Source organism: Perkinsus marinus, assembly GCF_000006405.1.
Source record: "Perkinsus marinus ATCC 50983 genomic scaffold scf_1104296965578, whole genome shotgun sequence".
NCBI lineage: Eukaryota > Perkinsozoa > Perkinsida > Perkinsidae > Perkinsus > Perkinsus marinus.
Window position 1 is genome coordinate 151,781 of NW_003204277.1, and position 27,891 is coordinate 179,671.

General features: G+C 47.5%; 9 protein-coding genes across 9 annotated transcripts; 5 read left to right on the plus strand and 4 right to left on the minus strand.

The window, feature by feature from the left end:
* Positions 1-3,094: 3,094 nt before the first annotated feature.
* Pmar_PMAR006617 (ribosomal protein L36e, putative) lies at positions 3,095-3,615 on the minus strand. Its single transcript, XM_002769530.1, has 2 exons — positions 3,390-3,615; positions 3,095-3,304 (listed from the first exon to the last, which is right to left on the minus strand). The coding sequence occupies exons 1-2, from the start codon at positions 3,597-3,599 to the stop codon at positions 3,191-3,193; spliced, it is 324 nt and encodes a 107-aa protein (XP_002769576.1). The 5' UTR covers positions 3,600-3,615; the 3' UTR covers positions 3,095-3,190.
* Positions 3,616-3,952: 337 nt separating this feature from the next.
* Pmar_PMAR006618 (Glutamine synthetase, putative) lies at positions 3,953-6,455 on the plus strand. Its single transcript, XM_002769531.1, has 4 exons — positions 3,953-5,177; positions 5,225-5,727; positions 5,787-5,940; positions 5,990-6,455. Exons 1-4 carry the CDS (start codon positions 3,956-3,958, stop codon positions 6,328-6,330), a joined length of 2,220 nt encoding a protein of 739 aa, XP_002769577.1. The 5' UTR covers positions 3,953-3,955; the 3' UTR covers positions 6,331-6,455.
* Positions 6,456-7,598: 1,143 nt separating this feature from the next.
* On the minus strand, positions 7,599-10,193 carry Pmar_PMAR006619 (T-complex protein 1 subunit eta, putative; the record flags this gene model as incomplete). The annotated part of the gene is made up of 15 exons (XM_002769532.1): positions 7,599-7,673; positions 7,719-7,778; positions 7,941-8,059; positions 8,106-8,197; positions 8,244-8,350; positions 8,394-8,497; positions 8,541-8,676; positions 8,722-8,931; positions 8,979-9,070; positions 9,119-9,273; positions 9,322-9,439; positions 9,628-9,760; positions 9,809-9,954; positions 10,012-10,080; positions 10,136-10,193. 15 exons carry the CDS (start codon positions 10,191-10,193, stop codon positions 7,599-7,601), a joined length of 1,674 nt encoding a protein of 557 aa, XP_002769578.1.
* A 1,022-nt stretch (positions 10,194-11,215) lies between these two features.
* Pmar_PMAR006620 (splicing factor u2af large subunit, putative) lies at positions 11,216-13,510 on the minus strand (the record flags this gene model as incomplete). Its single annotated transcript, XM_002769533.1, has 12 exons — positions 11,216-11,315; positions 11,634-11,733; positions 11,779-11,845; positions 11,900-12,022; positions 12,065-12,120; positions 12,260-12,373; positions 12,420-12,482; positions 12,529-12,645; positions 12,944-13,101; positions 13,151-13,207; positions 13,263-13,321; positions 13,493-13,510. 12 exons carry the CDS (start codon positions 13,508-13,510, stop codon positions 11,273-11,275), a joined length of 975 nt encoding a protein of 324 aa, XP_002769579.1. The 3' UTR covers positions 11,216-11,272.
* Positions 13,511-14,173: 663 nt separating this feature from the next.
* Pmar_PMAR006621 (glutamine-asparagine rich protein, putative) lies at positions 14,174-16,483 on the plus strand (the record flags this gene model as incomplete). Its single annotated transcript, XM_002769534.1, has 4 exons — positions 14,174-14,509; positions 14,556-14,690; positions 14,744-14,836; positions 14,888-16,483. The coding sequence occupies 4 exons, from the start codon at positions 14,174-14,176 to the stop codon at positions 16,481-16,483; spliced, it is 2,160 nt and encodes a 719-aa protein (XP_002769580.1).
* Positions 16,484-16,732: 249 nt separating this feature from the next.
* On the plus strand, positions 16,733-19,563 carry Pmar_PMAR006622 (DNA double-strand break repair Rad50 ATPase, putative; the record flags this gene model as incomplete). The annotated part of the gene is made up of 4 exons (XM_002769535.1): positions 16,733-17,248; positions 17,470-17,621; positions 17,672-17,762; positions 17,816-19,563. 4 exons carry the CDS (start codon positions 16,733-16,735, stop codon positions 19,541-19,543), a joined length of 2,487 nt encoding a protein of 828 aa, XP_002769581.1. The 3' UTR covers positions 19,544-19,563.
* Positions 19,564-20,650: 1,087 nt separating this feature from the next.
* Positions 20,651-20,998, minus strand: Pmar_PMAR006623 (hypothetical protein; the record flags this gene model as incomplete). The annotated part of the gene is made up of 3 exons (XM_002769536.1): positions 20,651-20,722; positions 20,807-20,896; positions 20,942-20,998. 3 exons carry the CDS (start codon positions 20,996-20,998, stop codon positions 20,651-20,653), a joined length of 219 nt encoding a protein of 72 aa, XP_002769582.1.
* A 2,268-nt stretch (positions 20,999-23,266) lies between these two features.
* Pmar_PMAR006624 (hypothetical protein) lies at positions 23,267-24,718 on the plus strand (the record flags this gene model as incomplete). Its single annotated transcript, XM_002769537.1, has 1 exon — positions 23,267-24,718. One exon carries the CDS (start codon positions 23,267-23,269, stop codon positions 24,716-24,718), a length of 1,452 nt encoding a protein of 483 aa, XP_002769583.1.
* Positions 24,719-25,790: 1,072 nt separating this feature from the next.
* Pmar_PMAR006625 (hypothetical protein) lies at positions 25,791-27,149 on the plus strand (the record flags this gene model as incomplete). The annotated part of the gene is made up of 1 exon (XM_002769538.1): positions 25,791-27,149. One exon carries the CDS (start codon positions 25,791-25,793, stop codon positions 27,147-27,149), a length of 1,359 nt encoding a protein of 452 aa, XP_002769584.1.
* Positions 27,150-27,891: the final 742 nt, after the last annotated feature.

Genomic DNA, 27,891 nt, shown 5'->3' on the forward strand with positions numbered 1-27,891 from the left:
GGGACGGGTCTTTCATGGCTCCGTAACCGTCAGCGGCCATTGATGTCTCCTTCTTTTAATCGACTTATGACACCCGCTTATTTATATATAAGGTTTGTGGAACGCATACCGCCTGAGTTCATTCGAGACATGCTCAATGTTCGTCCTCAATATTCTGCTTCCTATCTCCATCTCGGCTCTCGTCGTGTTGTGTAGTTGCTACAACCAAGTAGATCTGCTACCTGAAACCTCTAGCCACCGAGTTGTGGCAGGGCGCGTGTCGACCCTCGAGGGTTATCTGGGCACTGCGGAGGATGACTCATTCATTGTTTGTGTAGCATATTATCGTCCGTATATCCCTGCCCATATATTACCACCACCTCATACATCATTTTCCACATTGCAAACACAATCAGTATGAACTGAGCAACACCAATAGAGTTATGACACTTGAGCCATATATCGAACGAAAGCCATCTACAACATTCCACGGTGAAGTGTTGGAGTCTCCGACATGAGATAGATGCTCTAAGTAAATGAAGCATGGCCAACCAAAGACACCAGTTCGATACAAAAATCAAAAATTTATTACACCAAAGCGTGAGTTCGCATATACCATGGAACACGACATGCCCATGCATTACTGTATTACTAATAGGCGAAGATCTCAGAACCCGACTCATCGAATCAATCTCCTACTCCCCGTGAAACTGCTCTGACGATACTCTTGTGCGCGCCACACAAACGCATGAATACGTGAATGCAAGATCGCATGAACACTGGTGTCATCTCCAGGGACGGACTCACGAATGAGTCCGATGAGAATGGACTTGAGTTCTTAAGGGAGTCTTGATGCACAACGCTCAAATTTATTTAAGACATGTTCAATGTCCTTCCTCAATATTCTACTTCATATCTTCGTCTCGGCTCTCGTCGGTGCCTCCAATAATGCTCATGTTAGTCCGCAAGTCCAGAACCGCGTAGGCATCCCTCCCGGTATGAAAATTGTGAGGGAGACACCTGCCGATTGTTTACGACCTGATGGAACGACATGGTTTCCATATTGTTTGTACGTTATGAAAGGTAATGATCAAGAAAGTGCTGGGTGCCTCATCGGTTCCTGGTCGCACTTTTTTCCAAAACATTTGGCTACCATGGAGCTCGGAGTGTACTACGTGAATAGAACGCCCTCGGATGTCGGTGTTCAAGCAGGTGGCGGCTATACTACGGCCATGCCACATTTGCGTTACGGAGGAAAGGTAGATGCGACTTTTTCGGTTCCAACATATTCGAAGTCTGGTGGAAAACCTCAACAAGGAGGTATGGTGCTAAATTTTCCTACATCCCTGGGTATTCAAGTGGCTGTCCCCGGTGTGGGCTCGGTGAAGGCACACGGCAATGGTACTGCTGTTGCCTTCGTGAGTACGACGGGTGGGAGTCATTATATCCACTCAGTGACCGTTACTACTGGGATTTCTCCCCCTCTCAATGCCACGATCACCCACGTCGTTTCCATACGTCAAGTTGGTCATGACCGTTGGAACTTTTCTGGTTACTTCGATCTAGATATCAATTGGGGTGGAGCGCAAAATATCACGAGAAGGGTGTGGGAGTTCCAGCCAAACTAAAAGTACCAGTGTATCATGCTTTTTATATGTCTGAGTCGAGAGCTCCGTTTGTCTCAGTGAGCTCGAGAGGCATCAACCTGTCTCATAGATGGGTGCCTATGTATTGCGAGGTTCCGTATCGCTTATTCAATCATGTCATCAACGCTCCTATTGTTAGAGCCAAACCATAGTCTCGTTCACCCAGCTCTGAGTTGCGGTGTGTTTTGTAGGGAAGGGATGCTGATATTGTGGGAAAGGGAAAAAAGGCACCGCTGGAGACTCCGAAGTTGAGACTCAAGCATGTCTGGCTGAACCGATCCTGGCGACCATGTATGCCTCAACTGTCGAGAAAAACATGAATCTTCAAATGGCCGCCGGTATCTTTGTATGCAGAATATATGATCATCATACTATGATATTCACATACTCAGTGTATCCGACTCTTTCTCCCTAGGAGAGAGCGAATATTCATCCTGTTGTGGAGATGCAGGTGATCATCGGTCGCAGAGTCCGTGACGGAGGTCGCTGTTGGAAAACCTTGAGACTCCCCTGAGGATGGGAAGACGAATACCTGTCTCAGTCTGAACTATGTTGCCAAGGAAGTCAATGAGGGAGTGGTAGAGCTGTAAATCCAATATGTAGTACGATACAGATAGTGCGAGCCGAAGCCAGTAACTCTGCTATCAAATCCTGGAGCACTTAAAGCCGTTTCGGCAAATCAGCGGAATAATACGGAAATAATGATTGCCTCACGCACACTTCTACCGTGAGTCATGCGACTGTTGGAGCCCCGATGGAAAGGTCTCTTTTAACACGACCTAAGTGCGGAACGAATGAAAAGAAATCGGTGATCAAATAAGTATTCAAATGTAACTGACTTAACTTAACCGAAACCTTACATGAAGGTGTGGGAAATGGGAAGCAGTAGTTTGTATTGCCTGCGTTTCCCTCCTGAGGGCAACGAAAAACCAAAACAGGTAGTATAAACAGGCGTAAACGATCGGGTTGTGCCTCACTAAACTAAACAGACTCAGAACGTGGTCGCGAGCCAGTAATGGGAGCGAGAGCAGAAATGGGTGTGGCCCGCGTTTCCCTCCTGATGGCAACGAAGTAACCAAACCAGGTAGTATGAACAGGCGAGAACAGGGAGTGTTCAGACGAAAGATGGTGATTGTGGTAATCGTCACTAACAATACGAGTGAACTATGCGAACAAAATCATCATTACGAGTAACAATAGGGAGATCTCAGACGAAAGATGGTGATTATGGTAATCGTCACTAACAATACGAGTGAACTATGCATAACATGAAGTCATCATGGAGTGGTAAGGTGTTGATCAGACGACTGACGGCAATCACAACAGTTACGCTACATTGCCGCTAATCAGCCTCCATTTGCTATTGCAGGCCTAATTCGCGCAGAGCTACTGGAGAGCAAACCGCGATTCAACAAATCCCTGCATAATTACGATGAACCCTACATGACTGAACTCAATGCAATAGGGGGGGAATAGTTCCCGTCGAAGAGCACTGGAAACAGCATTGGAAGCACCGCAGCTGCCAACCAGAGAGGTCGTAGTCGCCTTTACTTGAGCGTTTCCACTTAGTGATGGGCGTGGGCGGCGTGAGCCTTCTTACGCTGGGCCATGATGTCAGCCTGGAGCTCCTCACGCTTCGCCTTAGCTCTCTTGTGGGTGCCCAAACGCTTCTTGCCGTACTAAAAACATCATTCCGTAAACAAACTCGAACAGGAGTAATCCATCCCCGCGACCACTATAGAAGACCCCAAGAGTGATACCTACCTTGAGAGCACGCTTGAAGCTAGCAGCAGAGCCGATCTTGATCAACTCCATCATATGGCGCTCATAGGGAGCAAATCCGCAAACCTCACGGGCGACCTCACGGGCGAGATGCTTCTTAGCAGAATAAGAAGACTTAAGTGCCTTGGGTTGGCGCACGTTCAACGTGTGACCCTTGTTGATGCCAGCAGCCAAGCCTGATTTCGCGGCCATTTTGACGGGACTACCTGTAAGGAAGGGCTCCAACAGCAAATGAATAGCGTTAATCGATCGCTGCGGCGAGCGAGATCTGTAATATACGGGCTTGCGCTACTCGCGTTGCTCATGATTCATTTTCATCTTCACGCAACGGTCCGCACAAGATATTTGTTCATAGTATAAACTCTGTACACCTGTATATTTCCTGGGGTCTGTTTTGTCGGCTGAGCATAATCCGTTATATTGCTCGCGTCACACGTGACGTGTGACGGCTCAGGGGCTTTGCAGTTCCCGTGGAGTAAGGGGATGATAATAGTTTCTTTCGGGTGCGCATCCAGAGCTTCATAGGTTTCCACATATTGTCCTTTTTGATGGCTTCTAACAGAGTCTCCGCTGTATCGGCTATCGTCGACCACAATCGTGATCTATCCTATGGTGTCGACACTAAGATGACCAAGCATTCATTCGGCATGCACGTCTTCTCTGACCGAGTCATGCGTGATGCTCTCCCTCACTCCATCTACAAACAGATGCATAGGACTGTCGAGAAGCACGAGGCTCTTGACCCCTCACTGGCCGATACCGTAGCTGCTGCTATGAAGGACTGGGCTGTCGGTCAAGGCGCCACACACTTCACTCACGTCTTCTACCCGTACACCGGCTCTACTGCTGAGAAACATGAGAGCTTCATCGAGCCCAGTGGTGATGGTACTGCTCTCACCAGGTTCGACGGCTCATCGTTGATTCAAGGTGAGCCGGATGCTTCCTCCTTCCCAAATGGTGGTATAAGAGGAACTGACGAAGCACGTGGTTACACCGCGTGGGATGTCACCTCGCCCGCTTATGTGTTGGAGAAGGGCGGGACTATGACTCTGTGCATTCCGACCGCTTTCGTTTCCTGGACCGGTGAAGCCATTGACCTCAAGATTCCTCTGCTAAGGTCAATGCAGTCCGTTGAAGATGCTGCCCGTCGCGTTTTGTCCTATTTCGTTCCCGCGTCCGAGCCCATCAGCAACATCACCAGTTACTGTGGCCCTGAGCAGGAGTACTTCCTAGTTGACAAGCGTCTCGTTGCTCTCAGACCTGATCTCGTTACATGTGATCGAACATTGTTCGGTTCGGTGCCGCCTAAGTCCCAACAATTTGACGACCACTATTTTGGTGCTATCCCCGACCGCATTCTGACATGCATGACCGAGACGGAGAGTCGACTCTACAAGCTCGGTGTGCCTATCAAGTGCCGACACAACGAAGTCGCCCCCGGTCAGTTCGAAATCGTCCCACTTTTTGAGACGGCCAACATTGCGTCTGATCATCAGCATTTGATAATGCAAGTCCTGAGGAATACCGCGGAAAAGCACGGCTTTGCGGCTATTCTCCACGAGAAGCCTTTCGCTGGCGTCAACGGGTCTGGCAAGCACGTCAACTGGAGTATTGGAAATTCCACTCAAGGCAACTTTTTTGAGCCCACAGAGAATCCAGGAGCCAACACAAGGTTCCTCCTTTTCATCGCTGCCGTCATTCGAGCTGTTGATATCCACGCTGGACTTCTCCGTGGCAGTGTTGCTAGTGCCTCCAATGACCATCGTTTGGGTAAGCTGGGACATATCATCAAGTGGGATTTTTATATTTCTGTTTAGGTGCTCAAGAGGCTCCTCCTGCTATCGTCTCGATCTATCTCGGTGATCAACTCTATGACATCTTCGAACAGATCAAGTCGGCGACTAAGGGTGGCGTCAGTGGTCCGGGCGAGTTCATGTTGGAGACTCGAGTGAAGCGCACTTCATTGACCCTGGGTGCTAAGACGCTTCCATCGCTCAACAAGGACGCCGGTGACAGAAACAGGACGAGTCCGTTCGCTTTCACTGGTAACAAGTTTGAGTTCAGAGCAGTCGGCTCGAGCCAGTCTTTGTCACCATCTCTGATCGTGCTGAACACTATTATGGCCCAGAGTTTGGCGTACATTGCCAGTCTCCTTGAACAGCGTACCAAGAGTATGCATCTTGAGGAAGCCGCTAAGGCCATCATCAGTGAGGTCTACAGAGACCATGGACGTGTGGTATTCAATGGTGATGGATATTGTGACGCTTGGAAAGAAGAAGCTGCCAGACGCGGTTTGAAGAATCTCGTCAAATCTCCTGAGGTCCGGGGGGGGGCTTTATCAAATTGATTGGGTGGATAGTGTTGTTGTTATATTATTAGGCCATCGCCGAGTTTGCGACTCCCGAAGCTATCACTTTGTTCGAGAGCTGCGGAGTGATGAGCCGATCTGAGCTCACTGCGAAGAAGAATATTTTACTGGAGATCTATTTCAATCGTATTGCAGTTGAAGCTCGATGCGCGTACAGAATTGCCAGTAAGTTAGGTAGCTACTGCAGGTCTCACTGACCATCTCGCTCAAACAGATACCGTCATTTTGCCGGCGTGTATCAAGTATCAGACAGATCTCGCCGACAACGTCGCTAAGCTGAAGTTGGCCACTGGTTCGGTCCCCGAGTTCACCAATACTAGGTTGAACGAGGTCAGCCAACTGATAGAGCAATTTGGTAAGGCCTTGGGTGCTCTGAAGACTAAGATCGACCACAAGCACAGCAGTGAGGATCCGATGGTCCATGCGAGGTTCGCCGCTGATGAGATGAGATTGGCTATGAAAAATCTGAGGGCTACTGTTGATTCCCTGGAGCAAATTTTATCTGATGAATATTGGCCTCTTCCCACATATCAGGAAATGCTTTTCATCAAATAGCTATCCCGTTTAATATCAAACATTTTATTTCCTTTTACCCTCCCCATGCTCACTGAGGGACGACTCTATGTTCAGCTATGACTACCTTGAAGACTGTTGCGAAAGGTGGTAGAGCATTATGAGCACATTTTCATCTATTTCACACACAAAAATCAGCAAGTCGAGTTGATAGTAAATTGGCGAATAGTGAATTGAGGAATAGTGAATATCATGTAGGACTTCTGCGAAGAACGTCATGTCGTACGGGTTATGACGGTACAGTATTTGCTTCCATGAATACGGAGTTACTCACTCCTCTGCCCCCCGAAGACCAACGCTGAGAGGTCACTCTGATATAGTCCTTGTAATTTTAAGCATACCGACTGTCGGATATCAACCTTCACACTGGTTGAATCTCCTCCGCTTGTCCAGTCTTTGCTAATCGTTTTTCATCCACTCCGTTTCGCACACAAATCAGCACAAGTTGAAACCACCTTTGTAAATGGAATCTTCCTCCCCGACTTCGGCGACATCCGCATAGCGTTATTCGCCCATTCTGTTCATCATAACCATACACGTGATTGAGCGCAATATCTTGGATTTGACGATGTCGATTCAAGAGACTGAGGAACACAACCAATTAGACCCGTTGGGTACTAATTGATGAGAGCTAAAGTATATGATTGAGACACCGATTGTCGTGGCGTACAACCCATAGTTCTTTGAGCACTCCATGATTTCCAGTACAATGACAATAAAGGTACAGTATTAATCTTTCGAAATGACCATCTTCAATTCATGTCTACTGTCCCCACGACGAGTCAAGTGTCAAGGCCTGATGGTGCTAACCTCGGGCTAATTCGAGAGATACTACTCACCCTGTATGCTCCAAGTTGGTCCCAGGATCAAAAGTTTACCTTCAAAAAATGCTTTCCCTGCAACCTTAGTTACAATTGCACCCCACGGGGATTTCGTATTATTCTCACGGCTATAGCCGTTACTCCATTGGTTTTTCCGCCGAGTTTATCGAACTTTTCCGCAATTCTCGAGAAATAATGCATGCCCAAATGATCTGAATTGCAGCATATAGATCCACCCACTCCGCCAAGTAGCGGAACCCATCAACCAGAGGATTCTAACCACCGGCTCAACTCTCGTATGAATCGAGTACGACTCGTCTTCACAACCAACCTCTGCCCCGGTACCAACTACTACACAATACGCAAAGAGCTCGTAGAAAAGCATACTATAGATAGCACTCGGGTATTTATCATCCATACAACACGTCTCTATCGACGACCCATTCCTTTACCACCCATCATACCACGCCCTTTGCCCATAGGCATGCCTCCTTTGCCGCCGCCCTAAAGTACTATAATCCACAGCGGAGCGAAGCAGATACGACTTACAGGTTGTTCAGACTTCGGGTTAGTAACCGTCTCATCGATGCTAAGAATCATACAAGCCGCCTAAAGAGTGAAAAAAAACTCATCCCGTCTGCAGTGTTGGTGCTTATATTTCATTTTCTCACTGAGGATGAGTATGAAAATCACGAGTAAAAGTGTACAAAAAACCAACTAGAATTTATTCACTCACACCAACACGTAGTCCCCTCGACCAAGTCGTAGTACCTCAGTCGCTGCCGCCAGAGCGTTCCGCTTCACCACGACTGGCTCCCAAATGAAGTTCTCCACAGTCTCAGTAATGTCGCAATTATAGCAGTCAACACCATACCATCGGCCCACCAATCCTACTACCACACCAATCTGAACTCCCATCAAATTACACCGGCCCACCCTCTGCATGCTTATAACGTAGTTTATTCAGCAGGTCAGTAGCATCAGCACCGCTGTTCTTAGCCAACGTACGAGGGATGCACTCGAGCGCCCTAAGGGCAACTCCTTCAACCACAACTCCCCACCAAGCCGACCCACCTTGCATAATAATTAATAACAGCTTGGTCGGCTCCTGTACACGTCCTTGAGTACTCACGTAGATATCGCGAAAGCTCAAGTTCGATAGCCCCGCCACCACCGACGATCTGAGTAATACATACCAACACACACGGAGAAAATCAACTTCACCTTGGAGCACTTGAGAGCCCTTCTGACGACCATGACAGCATCGTGAAGAGAGCGCTCAGCCTCTTCGATGAACTGTGCAGCGCCTCCGCGTAGGATTATGGTTGCTGCGAACAAAACTGATAGAAAAATGATCAAATTGATTATTACCGCTCTTAGATTGAGGGCACTGATGGAAGATGTTGTAGCGCTCATTTCCAATCTGGATTTCCTCGAAATTCCCACAAGTACCGAGAACATCGTCAGTGAGGCCGTTTACAGTCGTTTGCACCGAACCACCAACAGCCTGTTGCAGAAGCTTCGACTCACACCAACATTAAATGCATCTCACCAACAGAGTTCGATTCATATCATCTTGATCGACCCGACCAGCACAGAATATATTTCTATCGGCGAAATACTGAGTCGCTAGATCTCCGATCGGCAGACGAGACAGGACCACTTGAGCGCCGCTCTTAGCGATGTTATCCAACTTCTCGTAAATCACATTCCATTCAGCATCGACAATTTCCTGGTATTCATCCGGATTCGAGATGCGCACCTGCGTGTCTAATTGAACTCAGTTGGGGAGGAGGAGGAAGGACGCACCTCAGCGTTGTCTTTCTCAGCCTTCAACTCCAGCTCCAAATTGAGTAGGAGAATCTTCGGGTTCTTGAAGTACTTCGGCTGTTGTTCGAAACCTGATGATTGCGAACGTGATGTGGGGAAGGAGTGGTATGACAACCTACCAGCATACGAGAAAGTCTTCTTGAAAGCTACTCCATCAACCAGTCTCGACTCAGTCAGGGAGCCACCCGGGACCTTCTTGAAGCCAATCATGTTGACAGGGAGGGAGTCCTGGTCAAGCATCAGTACCGCTGAAACCACCATGTCGGAAAAGAACCTAAAATCCATCAGAACTCACCCGCCCAGGAATGGAGTAATCTATTACTTTTTCTGACCACTAACAAGTTTACTGTTTAGAGTAGTCTCAGCACACTTCACCAACATAGCCCTCTTTTCCTCAGGGGCCTTGGCCGTCAGATCTACTGCAACCTCCTCGAGTTTGTCTACAGCAACAGTTCTCAATTATTCCCAATACCACACTTCCACCAACAATCGACACATGAGACCATCAAAGGAATAATTATAAGTACCCACTGCTCCCTAGCCGATGAGAAAACATCCTACAATCAGTGAATCTCCAAAATGACAATATCGATTAGAATGGCGAGCGCTTCCAGCAACCCCAAACTACCCAGTGCCAGTTCAAGTGCCTTCCGATAGCCCTTAAGAAGAGCCCGAGGTGGTAGGCCTTCCTCCAGGAACATCTTCGCTTCCTTCAACAACTCAGCTGCGAGCAATACCACTGACGTAGTGCCGTCTCCGACCTGATAAGAGTAATAATCGCCGAATATATCATACCACATTTCCGTCACTTCATCATCCTGAGCCTTCGAGATGTCCGACATCAACTTAGCCGCGGGATGGCTGATATTAAGTAAACTCATGACAGTAGCCCCGTCGTTAGTGATAGTCGGCTCGCGGTTCGCTGAATGAATCAGCTTGTCCATGCCCCTCGGACCTGCACGCATGCCCACGGATTAATAATTATTCATACCACTCCTTCTCCAACTCCTACCCAACGTCGTGCGGACGATATCCGCAATCACTTCACAGGCGTTGATGTTAGAAATAATCTGAGGAATACCTAAACGAAATGACCACTTCGGAAGACCAAATCCTCAGAATGACCACAACTCCACCTTGGGAAGAATCCGTTCCTTGCTTGAGCAGAATAATATTAGGGCGGAGCGAAGTCATAATCGTAATTACACTGCAGATGAAACAATAGGATCAAATGCTTCAACTCAGACCCACTACAGTGTGCTCAAGAGAAGTCAATACATTTATCACTGATCATCATGGTGAACTCATCACCGGAGACAGCCATTATTCCTCCCAAGTACCCTTCAGCTCTACATTCCACATGTTCCCTAATGCTTAATTCACACAGCTGTGAAAGGGCACCCCTGTAGGGGTATAAACAACAACCCCTACACAGTGCTTGTGCTTCTGAGTCGCCTTTCCATTGATGGCGACTCATCGCAACCCTAATACTCGTCGTTACTACCACTAAAGAGCCTCCCATCCGAAAAGCGGTTCGCGCCATACTCTCAAGCCTAGCCGTAGTTCCAGTTGAATAGTTACAAATCCCACGTCGCTCTACAGGAGCCTCAGCGTTCTGTATATGCGCGCTAATACCACAATTCCGCCACTTCTCGTCCACATCAACCTCACTCAACTGTGGACTCTTCGTAGCAAGGTTGAAGACACTACTAAACTGAGCCGTATATACACACCTTATGATGACGAAATCAGTCACCAAAATCGAGCAAACTCCCTTCGTGAGATCAACACCTCCACTGGCTGGAGTCAAATACCGAACTTAGCGCGTCCGCGATCTACTCCCATCGGTACAAGCAGCATCGATGACTCATACCGTAAATCATCCAACATCACCGAACCTTCATGATAGGCCACCATGAGTCTACCAACAGTACTAGGCAGACAGCCCGTTGCACAAAACCGATGTCCCTTTCCCTTCGACTTCTCAAGGCTCGGTACTTTAGACCTGTGACGTCGTATTAAGCAGTGCGGCAGTATAAAAACTGTTAGCAAGAATCTATATAGGAAACGCCGCTACTGGTATCGCTATATATGATGGCAACAGTGAAGTTGGAGATTCGCTCATAGAATAATACAAAGCTTGTATTACAAACGCTGTGGCCACTGAACGCAACCCTAAACGACCACACAAGAGAAGTAATACCAATAATTTCACGTAATACCACAATTCCTCCGCTTCTGCTTCTACCAGGTGTTTAAGATGGATCACCGTTTTACAGTAAACCAAGGGCAGCGTCCATCTCCACAAGGACCGGTCTACAATACGGGAAAAATACCAACAACAACAACAACAACTTCATCTACACTACTACTGAAGACCCTACATGCGATGAACACAATGAAGGTAATCATAGTATGAATATACGATGTTAGTTTAGTATATTCTATTCATAACGATCATTGGAAAATATGTTCGGGAGTTTCCTTATAGGAGCATTCTGAGAATTCACACACACGCCCCAGGGTAGAAGCGTACAAAAAACGGCAATAATCTCCTAATCTTGCCATCAACGCACAAAGTTGACCATGTGCATACTCTATATCATTGCTACTACCACACCAATCGCAACTCACTTCGCCAGATTCTGCCAGGTTTCCTCATCAACACTACTCATGTGCACTACTTGACCATCATACTTACGTCCATGCATACCACGCATGCATGCCTCGGCACCTGAGGAGTAATCTATACACACTTCCACACATGTAAATCTACTACCTCCGAGATCAGAGTACTCCAAACACACATCACCAGCAGCGAGGACCAAGCCTTCAGTAGAAGGATCCTAACATTGAAATTCCGATACCAACTAACGATAATTTTTTCATCACAAACTCACATGAATATCAGCAGAAGCAACATATACCGCATCTAGTTTACCGAAGCCTCCACATCCACTTTGCATATCTTCGATGACATCATTATATTCCTCCCTAGTAGTGTTAGGTCCCACTCGCACCACCTGAACTCAAGTATAGGCAATATACCCCCACATGGACCCTACTTGTGCGAAGCGGACGATACGACTCGTTGCTTGGCTACTCATACTGCCAGATGCACCTAACAGGAAAATTTTTTTTCCTTTTTTTCGTCAATTTTCCACCCATGATTTTGACAAAATATCAAAACTCATTTTAGTGAACACCAATTGATTCCTAATAATCTACCACTCTTCGAAATACTCCCATCATCGCCCTACTATTAGAAGCAGCAGCGACTGCTGCCACTACTGAGTCGTTGAGCATGGGAACGGTGGAGTCCTGGTAATCAGATGGCCGACGTATGGTTATAGGAGCGCCCATTACGACCAGACCTGCATGATTAAAAATTACCGCGCGCCACAAAATTCAGCAGCTCACCGTCGAGGGTCAGAGCATTCTCAGTATCTTCTAGTGTGGCGAACTCGACAAATCCATAATTGCCTAAAATGGTGAGAAGAAAATCCCCTTCAACCGTGCGCATGCGTACCACCCTTTTCCCTTGCGAACCATACATGCAATACCGGACTGTGTCCGTCTGTCGCGACACAGCCCCGCTCCCGTAACGCGGCAAACAACTGTTGCCCTAGGAACTCCTCGGTGAGACCTGAAACCACAGTCAGAATATATGTTCGCTTTCCTCAGCTGAGCTCGTAAATTTCCCAACCATCTTATGAAAAATTCACACAATTTTGCGTAAAAAAATCAACGATAAATTCTCAAAATTTCGATTTCCCTAGAAATTCATATAGCTGACCATATGCATATCGGTTCCTCAGCTGAGCTCAGGAATTTCCTCACTAAATTTACAACTTTGCACACAATTTTGTACATGAAAAATTTCCAAAATTTCCATTTTTTCCCATAAAAACACATATAGTTGACCATGTGCGTACTGACCCTACCAAGTTGAATCGGCAGGTTGGCGACGTATAAACGCCGATTCTTTCGAGTGGCGTTGTGCTGTGCAGAGTCCTGTGTGCCAATCTTAGGAATCCACTGAAAACCATCCCAGAACATGTTGGAGTTGCTGCCAGCTTGTTGCGAGGACTTGTTCAGAAAACTGACATGAATTGAATCTTCCACTCGGGAACCTAAGATACGCCTCTTACTTTCGCTGAGCTCTACGACGGGCCTTTTCGCGCTCAGTGGAACTATCGCGGTCTTGACTACGGCTGAAAAAATTCCCGCAAGACACTTGACAAAATAGTAAATAGTAGGTACTTACTGATGTCGATGTGACCTGTGACTACGATGGTGGTCGCGTGGGCGTTCGCGACTTCCTGAAAAAAATAGGGAAAAAAGTGTAAAATTTGCGGAAAATTTTCCAAGAACCTGTGAAAATTGTGAGAAAATCCTCTGAAAAAATAACAAATTGACTATAGCCTTACCAAGAGTGATTGTCGAATGGTAGTAGTAGTAGCCGATCAGCTTCCATAGATTCCGAATACCACCCCAATTCCAACTAACATCACGAGTATGTCTCACTCAAAACGTGCTACGAGCGGACCTATTCCGTATCTTCCAATGCGCGACCTAAGATTCCTCCCACCTCCAAATTACTATCGCGATGTGATCTGTCCCTTCGTGATCTGCTCCTACTGTACGGCGATCGGCTACGACTCCTGGTGTCGCGACCCATGCTTTGCAAATTGAAGAGCAAGAAAAAGAAGTTTAACTACCACCTCGCACGTGGAGTGCTCACGGATGAGCATAATCGATTAGAATGGCGTGCGCGATTGACATAGAGCGCAAGATCACGGTTTCTGAGCACGCGGTCGCTACGATATTCCAAAGATCCCTTTCGCCGGCAGTTCGCCTCTCAAAGCTGAAAGTCCTCGACTACCCGTCGATCTACTCATGGGCTTCCTCGTACTCGCTTGTGGAAGTGAACTCGAGTTTCATTCGGGAATTTGTCATTGGCAGTTACCCCTTGGTGCAACCGTTTTATGGCCGCCTCCAATCCTCCCTCGTATTTCGATTACTTCGGTCCCCCCACGTTATTCAATCCGTTGGGCATGCCTTCTGGTGGACCTCCTCAAGATGACAACTTGTCGCACTCTCGAAGATCCCTTTTTCACCACCAGCAGCAGCAGCCCCAAGGCTTCTTCTCCCCACTACACCAACGTCACCACATGGCTGGTGGAGAGCCTATCTACTCTTCGACTCGGCTCACCAAGGACCCCGAGGTCACTGAAATCCACCAAGTTCAACGCCTTCAAGCTCCTCCGGTCCAACATGTCCAAGAGATCATCACAGACGAGGTCATCGAAATCCCTGTCGACGTACCCGAGATTCAATACATTGAGGAGGTCGAGGAGATCCCTATGGTGCAGTACATTGAGAGGATCGTCGAGGTGCCGGAGATTCAGTACATCGAGAAACCGGTAGAGAAAATCGTCTACATTGACGTCCCTAAAGTTGTGCATCAAGAAAGGATCGTCAACAAGCCGGTCATCCAATACGTCGAGGTTAGTGAGCTCCTAGTCGTAGCCTTCTAGGACAGCTCATGCTCAGGTCCCTAAGTACGTGAAGGTGCCTCGCCTTCGAGAGGAGGTGGTCCGAGTACAGCAGGAGCGCATCATTGAAGATATTGTGGAGGTGCCTGTGGACCAGATCGAAGAGGAAATCATCGAAGTGCCGAAGGTTCAGGTAAACTTCAGTTCTCATTTCTGTAGTTGATATTATCATTGATTCCCCTTCAGTACCAAGAGAGGATCGTCGAGAAGCCTGTGAAGCAGGTGGTTACTATCCACGTCAATCGACACGTGCCGGAAATTGAGGAGGAGGTCGTCGAGGTGAGCAAAGTCTTTGATCGTTCCAACAGTTCGCAGACGTCCCTCGTTCAGGTTAAGGTCCCCCAAGTGATCGAGGAGGTTGTCGAGGTCCCCCGGATACAGTACGTCGAACGCGTTATTCACAAGGAGGTTGCAACGATCATTGAGGTCCCCGTTTACCGTGAAGTCCCGGTCATCACAGAGGAGACTATCGAGATACCAGTGGAGGAGATCCACGAGGAGATCGTCTACGTGCCGAAGGTTGAGAAGGTCGAGCGCATCGTCGAGCGCCCTGTCGAGCAAATCATTGAGGTTCCTCGTATTGTGGAAGTCCCCGAGATCATCGAGGAGATCATTGAGATCGAGAGGCGTGTTCCTAAGGTCAACATTGAGGAGGTCGTCCGTGAGGTCCCTCGTCGTGAGATACAAGAGAGGATCATTGAGGTTCCGAAGGTCACTCGAACTGTCGTTGACCAGGAGATCGAACAGCAAGTCCAGGACGTTATCATTGAAAAGAAACGGGTGGTCGAGAAGATCGTCGAGAGGAAGCGTCCGATCGTGCAGAAGATCCACAAGAAGGTTCCTAAGCTCGAGGTCCAGGAGGTCATTCGTGAGGTCCCAAAGGTCGTCTATGAGGAGAAGATTGTCGAGATCACTAGGGAGGTTCAGAGGGAAGTCCCTGTGATCGAATACATCGATAAGGTTGTTGAGGTGCCTCAAATCGAATATGTTGAGAAGATCATCGAGATTGAGGAGGAACAGGTGGTCTACAAGGAGGTACCGGAGATTGTCGACAGGCACGTCCAGAAGGTCGTTCATGTGCCCAACGTTCGCAAGGTCCAGAAGTACATCGAGGTGCCTACGATCGAGTATGTTGACAAAGTGGTGGAGATACCTCAAGTGGAGTATGTCGAGGAGTACGTCGATGTCCCCTTCAAACAGAAGGTTCGGAAGGTCGTCCACGTTGCTGATGTCCAGAGGGTTCAGAAGATCATCGAGATCCCACAAGTGGCCTATGTCGACAAGGAGATCGAGATCCCTATCACTCAACAAGTCCAGAAGGTCGTGGATGTGCCGATCAATAAAACTGTTCAGAAGGAGGTTCGCGTACCTCAAGTTCGGACGGTTCAGAAGTACGTCGAGGTCCCGCAGATCGAATACGTGGATATTCCTCAAGATGTGGTTGTCCCCAAGTACGTGGATGTTATCCAGGAGCATAAGGTTCCTCAGAGGGTCCAGAAGTACCAGGACAAAATCATTGAGGAGGAGGTGTTTCAGACGGTCGAGAAGGTCGTCGAGGTACCTCAGATCGAGACGGTCGAGCGGTACATTGAAATTCCTCGAGAGGAGACGGTCACTGGTGAACAGCGAACGATAACTACCCAGTTGGAGACTATTCGCATCGAGGGTGGTATTGAACGACTCCATGAGCGTGTTGATGGCACTGCCTATGACCCCGAGCCGGCCCACATCTATACGTCGATTTCTACTCATGACCTCCCTCCTGGGAGTTTGAGTCGGTATCAGGTACAACAATTGGCCCAACAGAAGCAGCAGCAGCAGCATCGTGATGATCAGCGTATGTCCTCTCCGACACCGGACCAGGGTTTCAACCAGAAATCCTTGGCGGAGATGTTCAACAGTTATGGTCAGCAGCCCTACTACTAAGTTGATCACGCTAAATGAAGCGGTTGAGATTTCAGCATTCCGTCGTCGTTCGGTGGATGATTGGAAATATATTTTTATAATGAAAATGTTGTTGAATGTTGGCGTACTGACGATTATTTGAGGTCTGCTACATGAAGTTATGGGATTTGATATCCGTGTTGTGAACTATTACTCCAGTTTCGTGTTGTAGTCTCCTTCAATATTAGCTCGGGTGGTTTCAGCAACTAGTACCTTTTCTCGGTCATCATTATGTATCAGCCGTTCCAGGCCTTCTGCCCACAGCCCTACTTGACCCCTGGTGTTAGTCAATCGACAAGCAGCAGCAGCAGGTATCATCAAGCCGGGCAGTTCCAACAAGCTAATCTATTCAACCCAACCGGCCAGCCTGTGCAGCCAGCTGGTTATGGAGCTATGCAGCATCCCTACTCTAACAACCATCTCACTCATACCTCAACGGTGTCGGTGGAATCGGCACCTCCTGAGATCACTGAGGTCCGAGAGGAACAAGTTCGACAGCTACCGACCAAGCAGGACGTCCGTGAGGAAGTCGAGGAGGAGATCGTCGAAGTCTACGTTGACGTTCCGGAGGTTCAATACGTCGAGGAGTTGGTCGAAGTGCCTCAAATTCAGTATGTTGAGAAGGTGGTCGAAGTACCTCAAGTGCAAGTGGTCCAGAGGACGGTCGATAAGGTTGTCAACGTCGATGTCCCTCGGAAGGTTGTCCAGGAACGTTTCACCCACAGGCCTGTCAAACAGGTTGTCGAGGTAAGCGTACTGTGGCATTCGCAGTGTCGGAATATACGGTCGCTCTTCTCGGCTGTCGTGGGTGTAGGAGTTTCCTCACAGTAGAAGTTCTCATACGAATTCGGGTAGAAGTGTGCAGAACCCAGTAAGAACTTACCGAAATTTCCTCAGGATTGCACCATAGATAGTTGATGATTTAAGTATTTTCCCACGCTGAGCATTCGTGTCGTCGATGTGATTAGGTTCCCAAGTATGTGAGAGTCCCTCACGTTGTGGAGCAAATCGTCGAGGTGCCTCAAGAAGTGGTTCGTGAGGAAGTTATTGAAGTGAAACGTCCTATCACTCGAGAAAAGATCATCCCTAGGACTGTCGAGAAGGTCCAGAAAGTTCCAAGGTCGACGAGATGGGCACCTGAGATGGGCCGTCGTAGATGCGTCTCGCCAGGTATCTGCATGTCCCGCAAATAGTAGAGCAAATCATTGAGGTCCCCAAGGAGGAGATCATCGAGCAAATCAATCACATTCCAAAAATTCAGGTGGGGGATTACCTCCGTGATGCCTCACGTATGTAGAATGAAATGGTCGTCAGGTCCAGGAGAGGGTCATTCCGAAGTATGTCGAGCACATTGAGAAGGTGCCTATCTATCGTCATATTCCTAAGGTCATGGAACAGATCGTGGAGATTCCAGTTGAGCAGATTGAGGAGGAGATCATTGAGGTTCCTCGTATTACCACTGTCGAGCGCATCATCCCTAAGTCGGTCCACCAGACTGTTGAGGTGCCCAAGTACCGGCATATCCCCCAAATCACTGAGGAGGTTATTGAGCACCCTATTGAGCAGATCGTGGAGCAGGTCATTCACGTGCCCAAGACTGAGGTGGTGGAGCGTGTTATCCCCAAGTCGGTCGAGCAGGTGGTCGAGGTGCCTAGGGTCGTCTACGTGCCACAGATCGTTGAGGAAATTGTCGAGGTCGAGAGGCGTGTTCCCAAGATCGAGACAGAGGAGGTCGTGCGCGAAGTGCCCGTGATCCACACTCAAGAGCGTGTTATCGAGATACCCAAGGTTCATCGTAGAATCATCGATGATATTGAACAACAGGATACGCAGGATGTGGTGGTGAAGAAGAAGAGGGTGGTTGAGAAGGTCATTGAGAGGAAGGTGCCGGTCGTTGAGAAGGTCCAGAAGCATGTCCCCAAATACGAGGTTCGGGAGGTGGTCCGTGAGGTCCCGCGTGTGGAGTACCAAGAGAACATCATCGAGAATGTGATCGAGGTGCCGGTCGACAGGCCTTACGTTGAGTACGTCGACAAGGTCATTGACGTTCCTGAGGTGGAGTACCACGAGAACGTTGTGGAGGTGCCCGAGGAGCAGGTTGTGTACAAGCACGTTCCTAAGGTCTACGAGACGGTCGTTCAGCGTACGGTTGAAGTGCCCGAGATCCACGAAATCGAGAGGGAAGTCGAGGTCCCTCAGGTTAAGTATGAGGAGGAGATCATCGAGGTGCCTGTACCACAGACTGTCCAGAAGATCGTCGAGATTCCTGTGACTAAAACTGTACAGGTCGACGTTGAGGTGCCCGAGATCCAAGTGGTGGAGCGTGAGGTCGAGGTGCCTGTTGTGAAGCGTGTGGAGGAGGTCATCGACGTCGAGGTCCCTCAGACTGTGCAGAAGTATGTGAACGTCCCTGTGCACAAGAAGGTGCAGAAGTACGTGGATGTTCCCCAAGTGCAGTATGTCGACCGAGAAGTCGAAGTCCCGGTGGTCCAGCAGGTCGAGAAGATCATTGACGTTCATGTTCCACAAGTTGTTCAGAAGCACGTCCAAGTGCCGGTGACGAGGACCGTACAGAAGGTGGTTGAGGTCCCCGAGGTGCAGTACGTCGATAAGGAGGTCGAAATGGTGGTCCCTCGGTATGTGGAGAAGATCAATGAAGTCCCGGTACCTCAAGTGGTGCGGAAATATGTCGATAAGATCATCGAGGAGACTCAAGTCCAGCGCGTTGAACGTGTTGTGGAGGTGCCTCAAGTACAGACTGTTGACCGCTATGTCGAAGTGAATCAGACTGAAGTGGTGGCTGGTGAGAGTAAGAAGCGCAATAAGCAGCTTGAAACTATCTACTTGGACGGAGGGGTCGAGCGTGTGCAAGTACGAGAGAATCTCAACCCGAACATGTTAGGTGGAGACCTCACACATTCAGCTCAAACAGTCCTCGCCCCACCCATGGGAGCAGCAGGCGGGCCGATGTCTCGGTCTCAGCGTTCTGCTACTCCGGTGGCTAATTTAGACTATGGCATGGGCATGCAAAATCTGGCATAATTCTTACTGGTATTGTTTATCATCTCATTCAGTGAGAATAAGGTTACACTATCTCATCTATAGTGCTTTTGCGTTAACACAGTTTGAGGACTCAAGAATCAAAACTCAATGATCAAAGTCAAATATGGTTAACACGTGAGGAACACTACAGAATTAAGGAAGGAGTCTTAGCATTGCTCCGAAGGATAGTATTATTACAGTTCCTTCAGAGACTAGACACGTCTTTTATTAACCCGTCAACATCCTTTGTAACGATCGGTTAACATTGAGGTTTCGATGGCACTGAGTTCTCTTCACCACTGATTGGTTCGTACAGTATATACACGTTCGCCGATAATTTACATTGAATCGATACTGTATGACTCGTCAAAACTCATGCATGGCTCCATGGTGAAAAGCCTCGCTCCCTCTCTCTCTTTGACTACCGTAACGACCTATTAGTAGCAGTCGACTCAGCGGATATCATACCCGGAGTCATTCCAAGACTTCATCAAGCTGTCTTAGCGCTGTGTTGACTAGTTTGACATTGCACTCCAGCAATATGACTAAGTTGAGAATTTCGTACTATTTTGTAAAGAGACCAATGAGGCTTGTTTATGAAGTCATTAGTGCTGCTCTCAGATCGGAGCCATCGTGTTCGTCATTGGAACATTGTTGGCATGCTCAACTCGGAGTGGGAAGTAGACACGACGTTTGCCAACTTCGGCCCTGGAATTAGCTTGTGCTGTGATAACTAACCTCGTACCCATACTATCGATGAGTATTGCTTGACTCAAGACTCAACAGGGGTAGGTATAGAAACTATCTACAATTATCCATGACTTGTGTCATAACTTGCACAGCACGAGTGGTATCAGTCGAAGGACCATACAATAGGAAATACACCACTTGCACGCGAGCGCCGAAGCCTGGTGCCTAGGGGAAGAATGACAACCATCACCTTTCAGCAACCCTACCGCCAGAGCTCTGCAGCAGCCCAACTCCACCACTGAGAATCCGAGCTTCCGAGTGAGCTGTTCATCGAATGGATCGAAATTCAGTGGGCTGACCTCCTCACCAGAGCTCTCACATCTGGACAAAGCTGACGACTACGTGCAAGGGTGTCACTCACAACCGAAATGTGGACGGGTCGACGTAAAGGAATTTGACGTCTCCTAGTTCCTTCTCTATCACAGGTACCTGCTTTGAGACTACTGACCTCCTCCCTTACAAGGACTATCATTTTTCAGGTAAACTATACTTCTCGAGTCGATAATGCCTTACGGCCTCAGCGGCAATTCTGTCTATTTCCTCCAAAGTCTCTTTGGTCATCTTGGATACGACCGTCATCGCCTCTTGGGTTTCCAGAAGCACCTGTCAGCATTATGCATCTCTTCCCATCCTCACACCTCCTCCTACTGTGACAAGCTGCCCCTCAGCGTATTCAGGGTGTTGTAATATACCACTACCAAACATCTTGAGGAAGAGCCTAGTGCAGACTGGCGATTGCGGCTGTACCCGTACTGATCGAATCAACGTCATCAACAAACTGCGAGCTGCTGAACCGTGTAGACCACTACAGTAACACAACACACAGTAGACAGAAACATCTTGGTCATGAACATGCCTTGAGGAACCATCGTATTTCCACTTGAAACGAAACCACCCTCGATGCACTGCGGTGCATTTACCCCGAACGACCAAGACGTCTTCAGCTGTCATCAGCGACGGTATCTCAGCAGCTCTATCCGCTCCAAATAAATCTCCTCTAAATCCTGGAGCCGAGCTCCCTGGATAGGCCAAGTCTAAGACAGGCGTAGAGACTAGAGTAGCTGTACTGACATGAAAATAGTCAAGTTGGGGACAGTTGGCAATACGCAGTAGGATGGGGGTCATGTTGTGTATCTGTGAGCTCGAATGCTATCACTGCTATCCTGGTGACACCAGCGGTGACAAAGACCGGGAGTCTCTAACATCGATTTAAGGAGGTCAGCGCGGATGCTTCTGAGGCTAAGTCTAGCACCAAGAGTGAAGGCCTCCTACGCGTTATAAGGAGTGGCTCCTGAGTTCCTTTCTGGAAGACCTCGCTTAAAGCCTTGAGGATTTTCGGCTCGTAAGTTGCAATCCTATCGTAAGGTCTTCATTCTCCTTGCATTAGTCCCCAAAAGTTCCCATGATATAACCCCAATTTTCCCACCCTCCACACAGTCTGTCCCATTTTTGTGACGCCGAATCCTATTCCCACACGGACTGCGCCTAGTAGCTTTATGGAAATACGCCCCTCACAGTCCGATACATGAGGTTTGAGGGCGGTAACCGATACATGACCTTTGGGTAAGTCTACGCCTTCGAAGAGTGCTCCCATGGTTGCGCATCTAAACCATGATGAAGGGTAGAAGGAAGAGAGACAACAGCACACAGCCTAGTAGCACTAATATCATTCAAACTTGGGGGAGATTATTCGATTCAAATCCGCAGGAACCATGACGCCTTCACTGTGTTGTAAGGCGTCCTCTAGCAATGGCAAGGAATAACTTGACTAGCAGCATGTCCCTTTGTAGCCGAGGGAGAATCATATGGACGAAGGATCGTAAACGCTTGAATGCTGACCTGGTTGTGAGTGATAATGGTTGGCGATGCTGCACAGATATGAACTGACGTATCTCGGATTTTATTCTCCGTGGAAAAATGTCATATCCAGCAGTGAATCCAGGGGCATCGAGCAGCAATGCGAGCATAAAAGGCCCCAAAAAGGACGTCCTGGCGTGATCGATTTACATGACATTAGATGCTTATCCCCACTCTCATCGTCCTCCTTGTTGTGACAGGGACTTTTGCGGAGAATATTCGATTGCAGCCTCTGGGGGATGCATCCGGCTGCTATGTTACTAGTATTATCAGTCGTGTATTTCGAAATCTAATGGTGATCCTCCTATGGGTCGTGAGTAAGGTCACTCATAAGGACATCATGACCAAGGAGGAGTTCCTCTGGGTATGGACCCCACGTTCAGATGTCGATGTGTCTACAAAAAGGCTTCCGTCGGTGGTCAGATAAACTGCCAGGGTTCAAGTACACCTTCTTCTGGCCCATCGCTGATGTGTTAGGAGACAATCTCATTTTCATCATTTCTGCAAATACAAACCGTATGCTACGACAATTCCGTAGACATCATAGCCTATGGCCATGGATGCAGTTTTGTGTTGGACAGTCCGGATGTGTCAAGAACAGCGATCCTCGACTGCAATCGTTCAACAGGCGCGCTCTTCCCAGTAGGCAATTTCAGGAATGGAATCAATTAACAGCGGTGACAACGAATGTGTTTTGCTTAGATTCAACTCCCCTTGTGCAATGGATCGCTAGAGGGATAGAGAATCCTAATAATATCTTTGTCTATACACCCTTAAGTTCGTATCGTGAAAACCCCAAATTTCAGTCTATCAACAGGCTCGCTATCTTGAAGATCTGTTCCATGGCATGACAATATGTATCCGCTCAGAAGGCGGTATGAGATAGAGAGAGCACCTAACGATGCCTGCCGAAAAACCAAGAGAGGGGACATCATAGGCTGAGCTAGCGAACTAGCCTTCCTGTGCCAAGTTCTATCCGATAGCTAAATTTCACTTATAGCACTGTAGTTGGTTTATGAGTTTGATAGTAATAATGGTTTTGATAACTTCCAAGGATTACTCTGAGATCGTGCTATGTGCAATCAATGTTAGGTCCAATCTTTGTGTTTCTTCTAAATGCCATCATCTGCAGTTAACTCGGGTCATCCGAGTAGCAGCAGTTACGGCGACATCCACGTTGACGACAAGGTGTCGGTGGTAGATAAGACTTCGTGGCGAAGTAGGTTTACATGGCGTAAGATGCTTGTTCCCACTCTTATCGTCCTCCTTGTTACTTTTGGGACTTTCAACATTGTTTCGGGGAAGATTCGATCACAGCCGTTGGGAGAAGCAGCAGGTTATGTTACCTGTATTATAAGTCAATATGTATATTTCACCACATACTGGTCTCTTTTGATCATTCTGTCTGTGCTGAGTAAGCTCACACATAAGGACATTATGACCAAGGAAGAGTTCCTATGGGTATGGGCCCCAAGAAAGGAAGCTGACGAGTCTAAGAAGGGTTTCCTCCGGTTGTGGAGTAGATTACCTGGCATCAAATATACCTTCTTCTCATCTATGGGTGATGTACTCGGAGATAATCTTATGTATCTTACTCAGCCCTTCTTATCGATTATCCTCTTCAACCTTCTCCAACAAGCAATGGTGCCCTATACTTTAATGTGGTCCTGCATTCTACTTGGAAGACGGTATATTTCTGAAGAGTTATTGGGAGTGTGTATGGTTGTTGCAATGACACTCCTCTCAGCTGTGGTCTCGACTGGGTCAGGTGGATCGAACAGTGTGGGTATGACTATTGTCTGCCTTCTGTCAACCTTATTCCAGGCTCTAGCACAAGTTATAAGAGAGGCCATGTTCCTCGATTATGCACGATATGCTGAGAAGCACGACTTCAAAAACAAGAAACTCAATGTCTTCGCCGTGGGTAGTTCTAACAATACGTTTGGTATCATTTGGGTATTCCCGATTTCCATCTTGGTAGAATCATTCAGGACGTCTGACAATGTGCTAGATGCTATGGGTGAGGGCTTCCAAACGCTCCTACATGCAAAAGGCGCCTTACCCGCCTTCGTGGTGTTCATGATCATCAACGTGTGCTTTAACATCACTGTCTTCCTCCTTATCAGCTACGGTTCAAGTTTGCTCACTTTCGTTTGCTTCAAACTCTCAGTGCCTCTGTCCGCATTTCTGTCGCTTGTCAGTTGGCCTCTTATTGGTGCTGATACTATCAGTTGGATTGAGTGGGTGTGTCTGGCGGTCATCCTCGCTGGTGTGCTCATTTTTCGGCATGGTAATGGCATCCGATTTAAACTTGAGGCTGAGAATGAGCGGTTGGACGAGACTCATAATAAGAAGATACCAAAGGCTATCATCTGCTTTTGGCCTTTTTTCCGTCATCGGAAGCCTGTTAGAGAGGGTGAAGACCCTAACAAGGGCGTTGTGATCAACACCACCTGTTGTGGACCGCATGGTGTACCTCATGAGAACCGTACTAGGACTGTCGACGTGGAGTCGGTGTTGTCAGATATAGAGTCTGATGGTAAGGCTACTGAAATACCTCTGAAGTGATCCTGCATGTATGGTCTGATCGTAACAAAGCTCAACGACTACCTCTTGCAGTGAACATATAACATGGTCTCCATTGAGTAGTCCTAACTCTCACTGCTTGAGATTGATAATATGCTGCCTTGTTTTGCCCTGATGATTGTGTGCCAAACACTATTAATGACGTTGTATGGACGTATGTTTTAGGATCAGTGTTCAACACGGTCATTGTTCTGTTTAATCTTTCATTATATTGGCCAGTTGCCTGCGGGTTGTAATGATATTACTTTATACTGACTATTCTCTTATCCATTCCTTCGTTGCGGGCCGTATGTCTCGACAATTCTGCACGCATTCTACCATGCCCTTTATCACTTCTATCTAGGTAATAATTTTGTGTTGACAGTTCCTCTACTGGAGTCGTCGAGCGGGAGAATGTTTGGCTCAAGAAGTTGATAATCAGTGCATATCGGAGGTCAAAACAATGCATACGTTCACTGTATACGGACAGCACGACTAAAGTGCGTAATCGTTTAAACTGTACTGCGTATGTGAAGTGGACATCCGCCATAAATGGTGGTGATATGTTCAGACGTTCGCTCTAATAGTTGTCTTATGATGAAGTTCACGGATGTTCGAAGTGTTCTATCTGAACTATCGTTGAACTTCTTTCAGAACTTTTACATACTTTTTTCGAGCTTATGTGTGCATTCGATGAAAGGTATTGTGCCGTGGAGGAAAAGAGTACTGCGAATCATAGCTCCACACGTTATGAGAGCACACAGGATTGACGAATAGTGTATATGAGGGCAACACATCATGTAAGCATGATTGCCACTTCATGACAAGGTTCTAGGGTCTCCTACACTCCTTATGCTATCCACAGAGATTTCCGTCACCCCAAGTCTTTTACCGGCGAACCGCGGTGAGACTTGATATGAGTCCAGTGTAAGAGATACCTCAAGTTGGGCTAGAGTGCTAGCCATCGCCGCTAGTGGGCTATGATACCTCAAAGCTAGAGGTGCTAGTGCTGTACCACTCATTCGTATCAGGTCGAAAGTATTTGTATCTTCTATAAGTTCATTTCTTTCTTGTCATGACAAAGGCTCCAACGAACTCTCCTTCTGAGTTGGAACGTCTAGAGAAAGAGGATAAGGTGGCGAGACCATCGACCTCTTTCAAGGACCGCCTCGGCAAATGGCTGGTACCTTTCCTCATAGTGATGTTGGTTATCACTGGTACCTTCAACACTGTTGCTGGTAAAATAAGATCTGAGCCTCTTGGAGAGTACTCAGGCTTTGTCACTAGTATCATCGGCCAGTTTGTTTACTTTACCGTGTATTGGAGTATTCTCGGTGGAAAGGCTCTCCTCGGGTTTGTTACCAAAGAGGAGTTCCTCTGGGTATGGACACCTCGAAAAGACGAAGACATTGATCCCTCCAAACGTGGTCTGAGGAGATGGTGGGCACGTCTGCCTGGTATCAAGTACACTTTCTTTTCATCGCTGAGTGACGTGATGGGCGATAACTTTATGTTCATGACACAACCTTATTTGTCTATTATCGTCTTCAATCTACTTCAACAAGGTATGGTCCCCTTCACCTTGATCTGGTCTTGCCTCATCCTAGCAGCAAGATACACTTTGCAAGAGCTCTTTGGTGTTAGTTTGGTCGTTGCCATGACTATTGCCTCTGCTGTTACCTCTTCTACCAGTGAGGGGTCCAGCAGTGTTGGTATGTCCATCATTTGTCTGATGTCTACTATGTTCCAAGCTCTAGGATTTGTGATAAAAGAGTACATGTTCCGCGACTATACTGCCTTTGCGGAAAAGCACAACTACAAACAGAAGAATTTAGACGTGTTTGCTGTGAGTAGTTCTAATCACACGTTTGGTATCATCTGGGTTTTCCCGATATCAATTATGGTCGAAATGGTTCGAACGGATGAGAACGTACTGGACGTCATGGCAGCTGGTTTCGACACTCTACTGCATGCTCATGGTGCTATGTCCTCATTCGTTGTTTACATGGTCATTAACGTTTGCTTTAACATCACCATCTATCTACTGGTCTCATACGGGTCTAGTCTATTAACATTTGTAAGCCTCAAGATCACAGTGCCCTTGTCTGCTTTCATGTCATTGATTAGTTGGCCCTTGGTTGGCGCTGATACGGTCACTTGGTTTGAATGGTTATCTCTGGTCGTTATTATGAGTGGCGTTGTCATCTTCCGTCATGGTAATGGCAAACGTGAAATGTTGGAGGAGGAGAACAAGCGTATTGATGAGTCTGGTGACACGAATACTCCCAAGACTATCATTTGCTTCTGGCCTCTCTTCAGAAAAAGAAGAGGCAAGTCTCCTCAGGCAGCAGACGTCGAGATCCCCGTGAAAAGTAGTGAAGTTATCGAACAACGTGAGGCTGGTGTCAATGTAACGACTAAGAACTCTATGTAAGAGTATGCTTGCTCATGCGAGCTGCTCATCGGTCTACTATCGATTTTTAAATGGTGTGCGCTGTCATAGCCGACCAAATCTAAAATGGTCACCTTTAGCCCCTCGAGGGCGTAGAGGAACCATCATTAATAGTTTATTTGACTACATCACCGATTCTGTCCAAGTTACTTTATCATTTTTACCAAAAAGTAATTGTGTTACGGTATTGCATTAAATATCGTCCGATCTCGAATTTGTTTAAACACCCACTAGAGTATCAGCCTACCTTCTCACTCTTCTCATGCCGTGCTCATATGATGATGATGAACTTCGCCCGTGGATTAGGGCCTTATCGTCCGACCCGTATGCATAGAGAAAGTTGTGGATTTCTTGGACCTGCCTCAGTCGTTGATATGAAGTATAGGAACTACCACTATGCGAGGTGGTCTATGGGCCGATAATAGGATGGCAATATACGCATGTTGATGACAATAAGGAAATTCTGAGAAAATTGTCGTTGGTGGTTATGCACTTCTATTTCGTGTATAAATATTCATAAAATAGTGGGAAAACCAAACACATATTCCAACACTGTTATTAACCATCTCTTACCATCCTACCGTCAACTCAGCGTTCCCCCCTTTACGGTATGCTTCGATGTTGGTCGTCGATGTAGGCTCCATACCAGGATGAATTAACAATCATCTCGGATATGTGGCTGAAGATCACATAAAATCTTGCAATCTTGCATTTCCTCAACGCG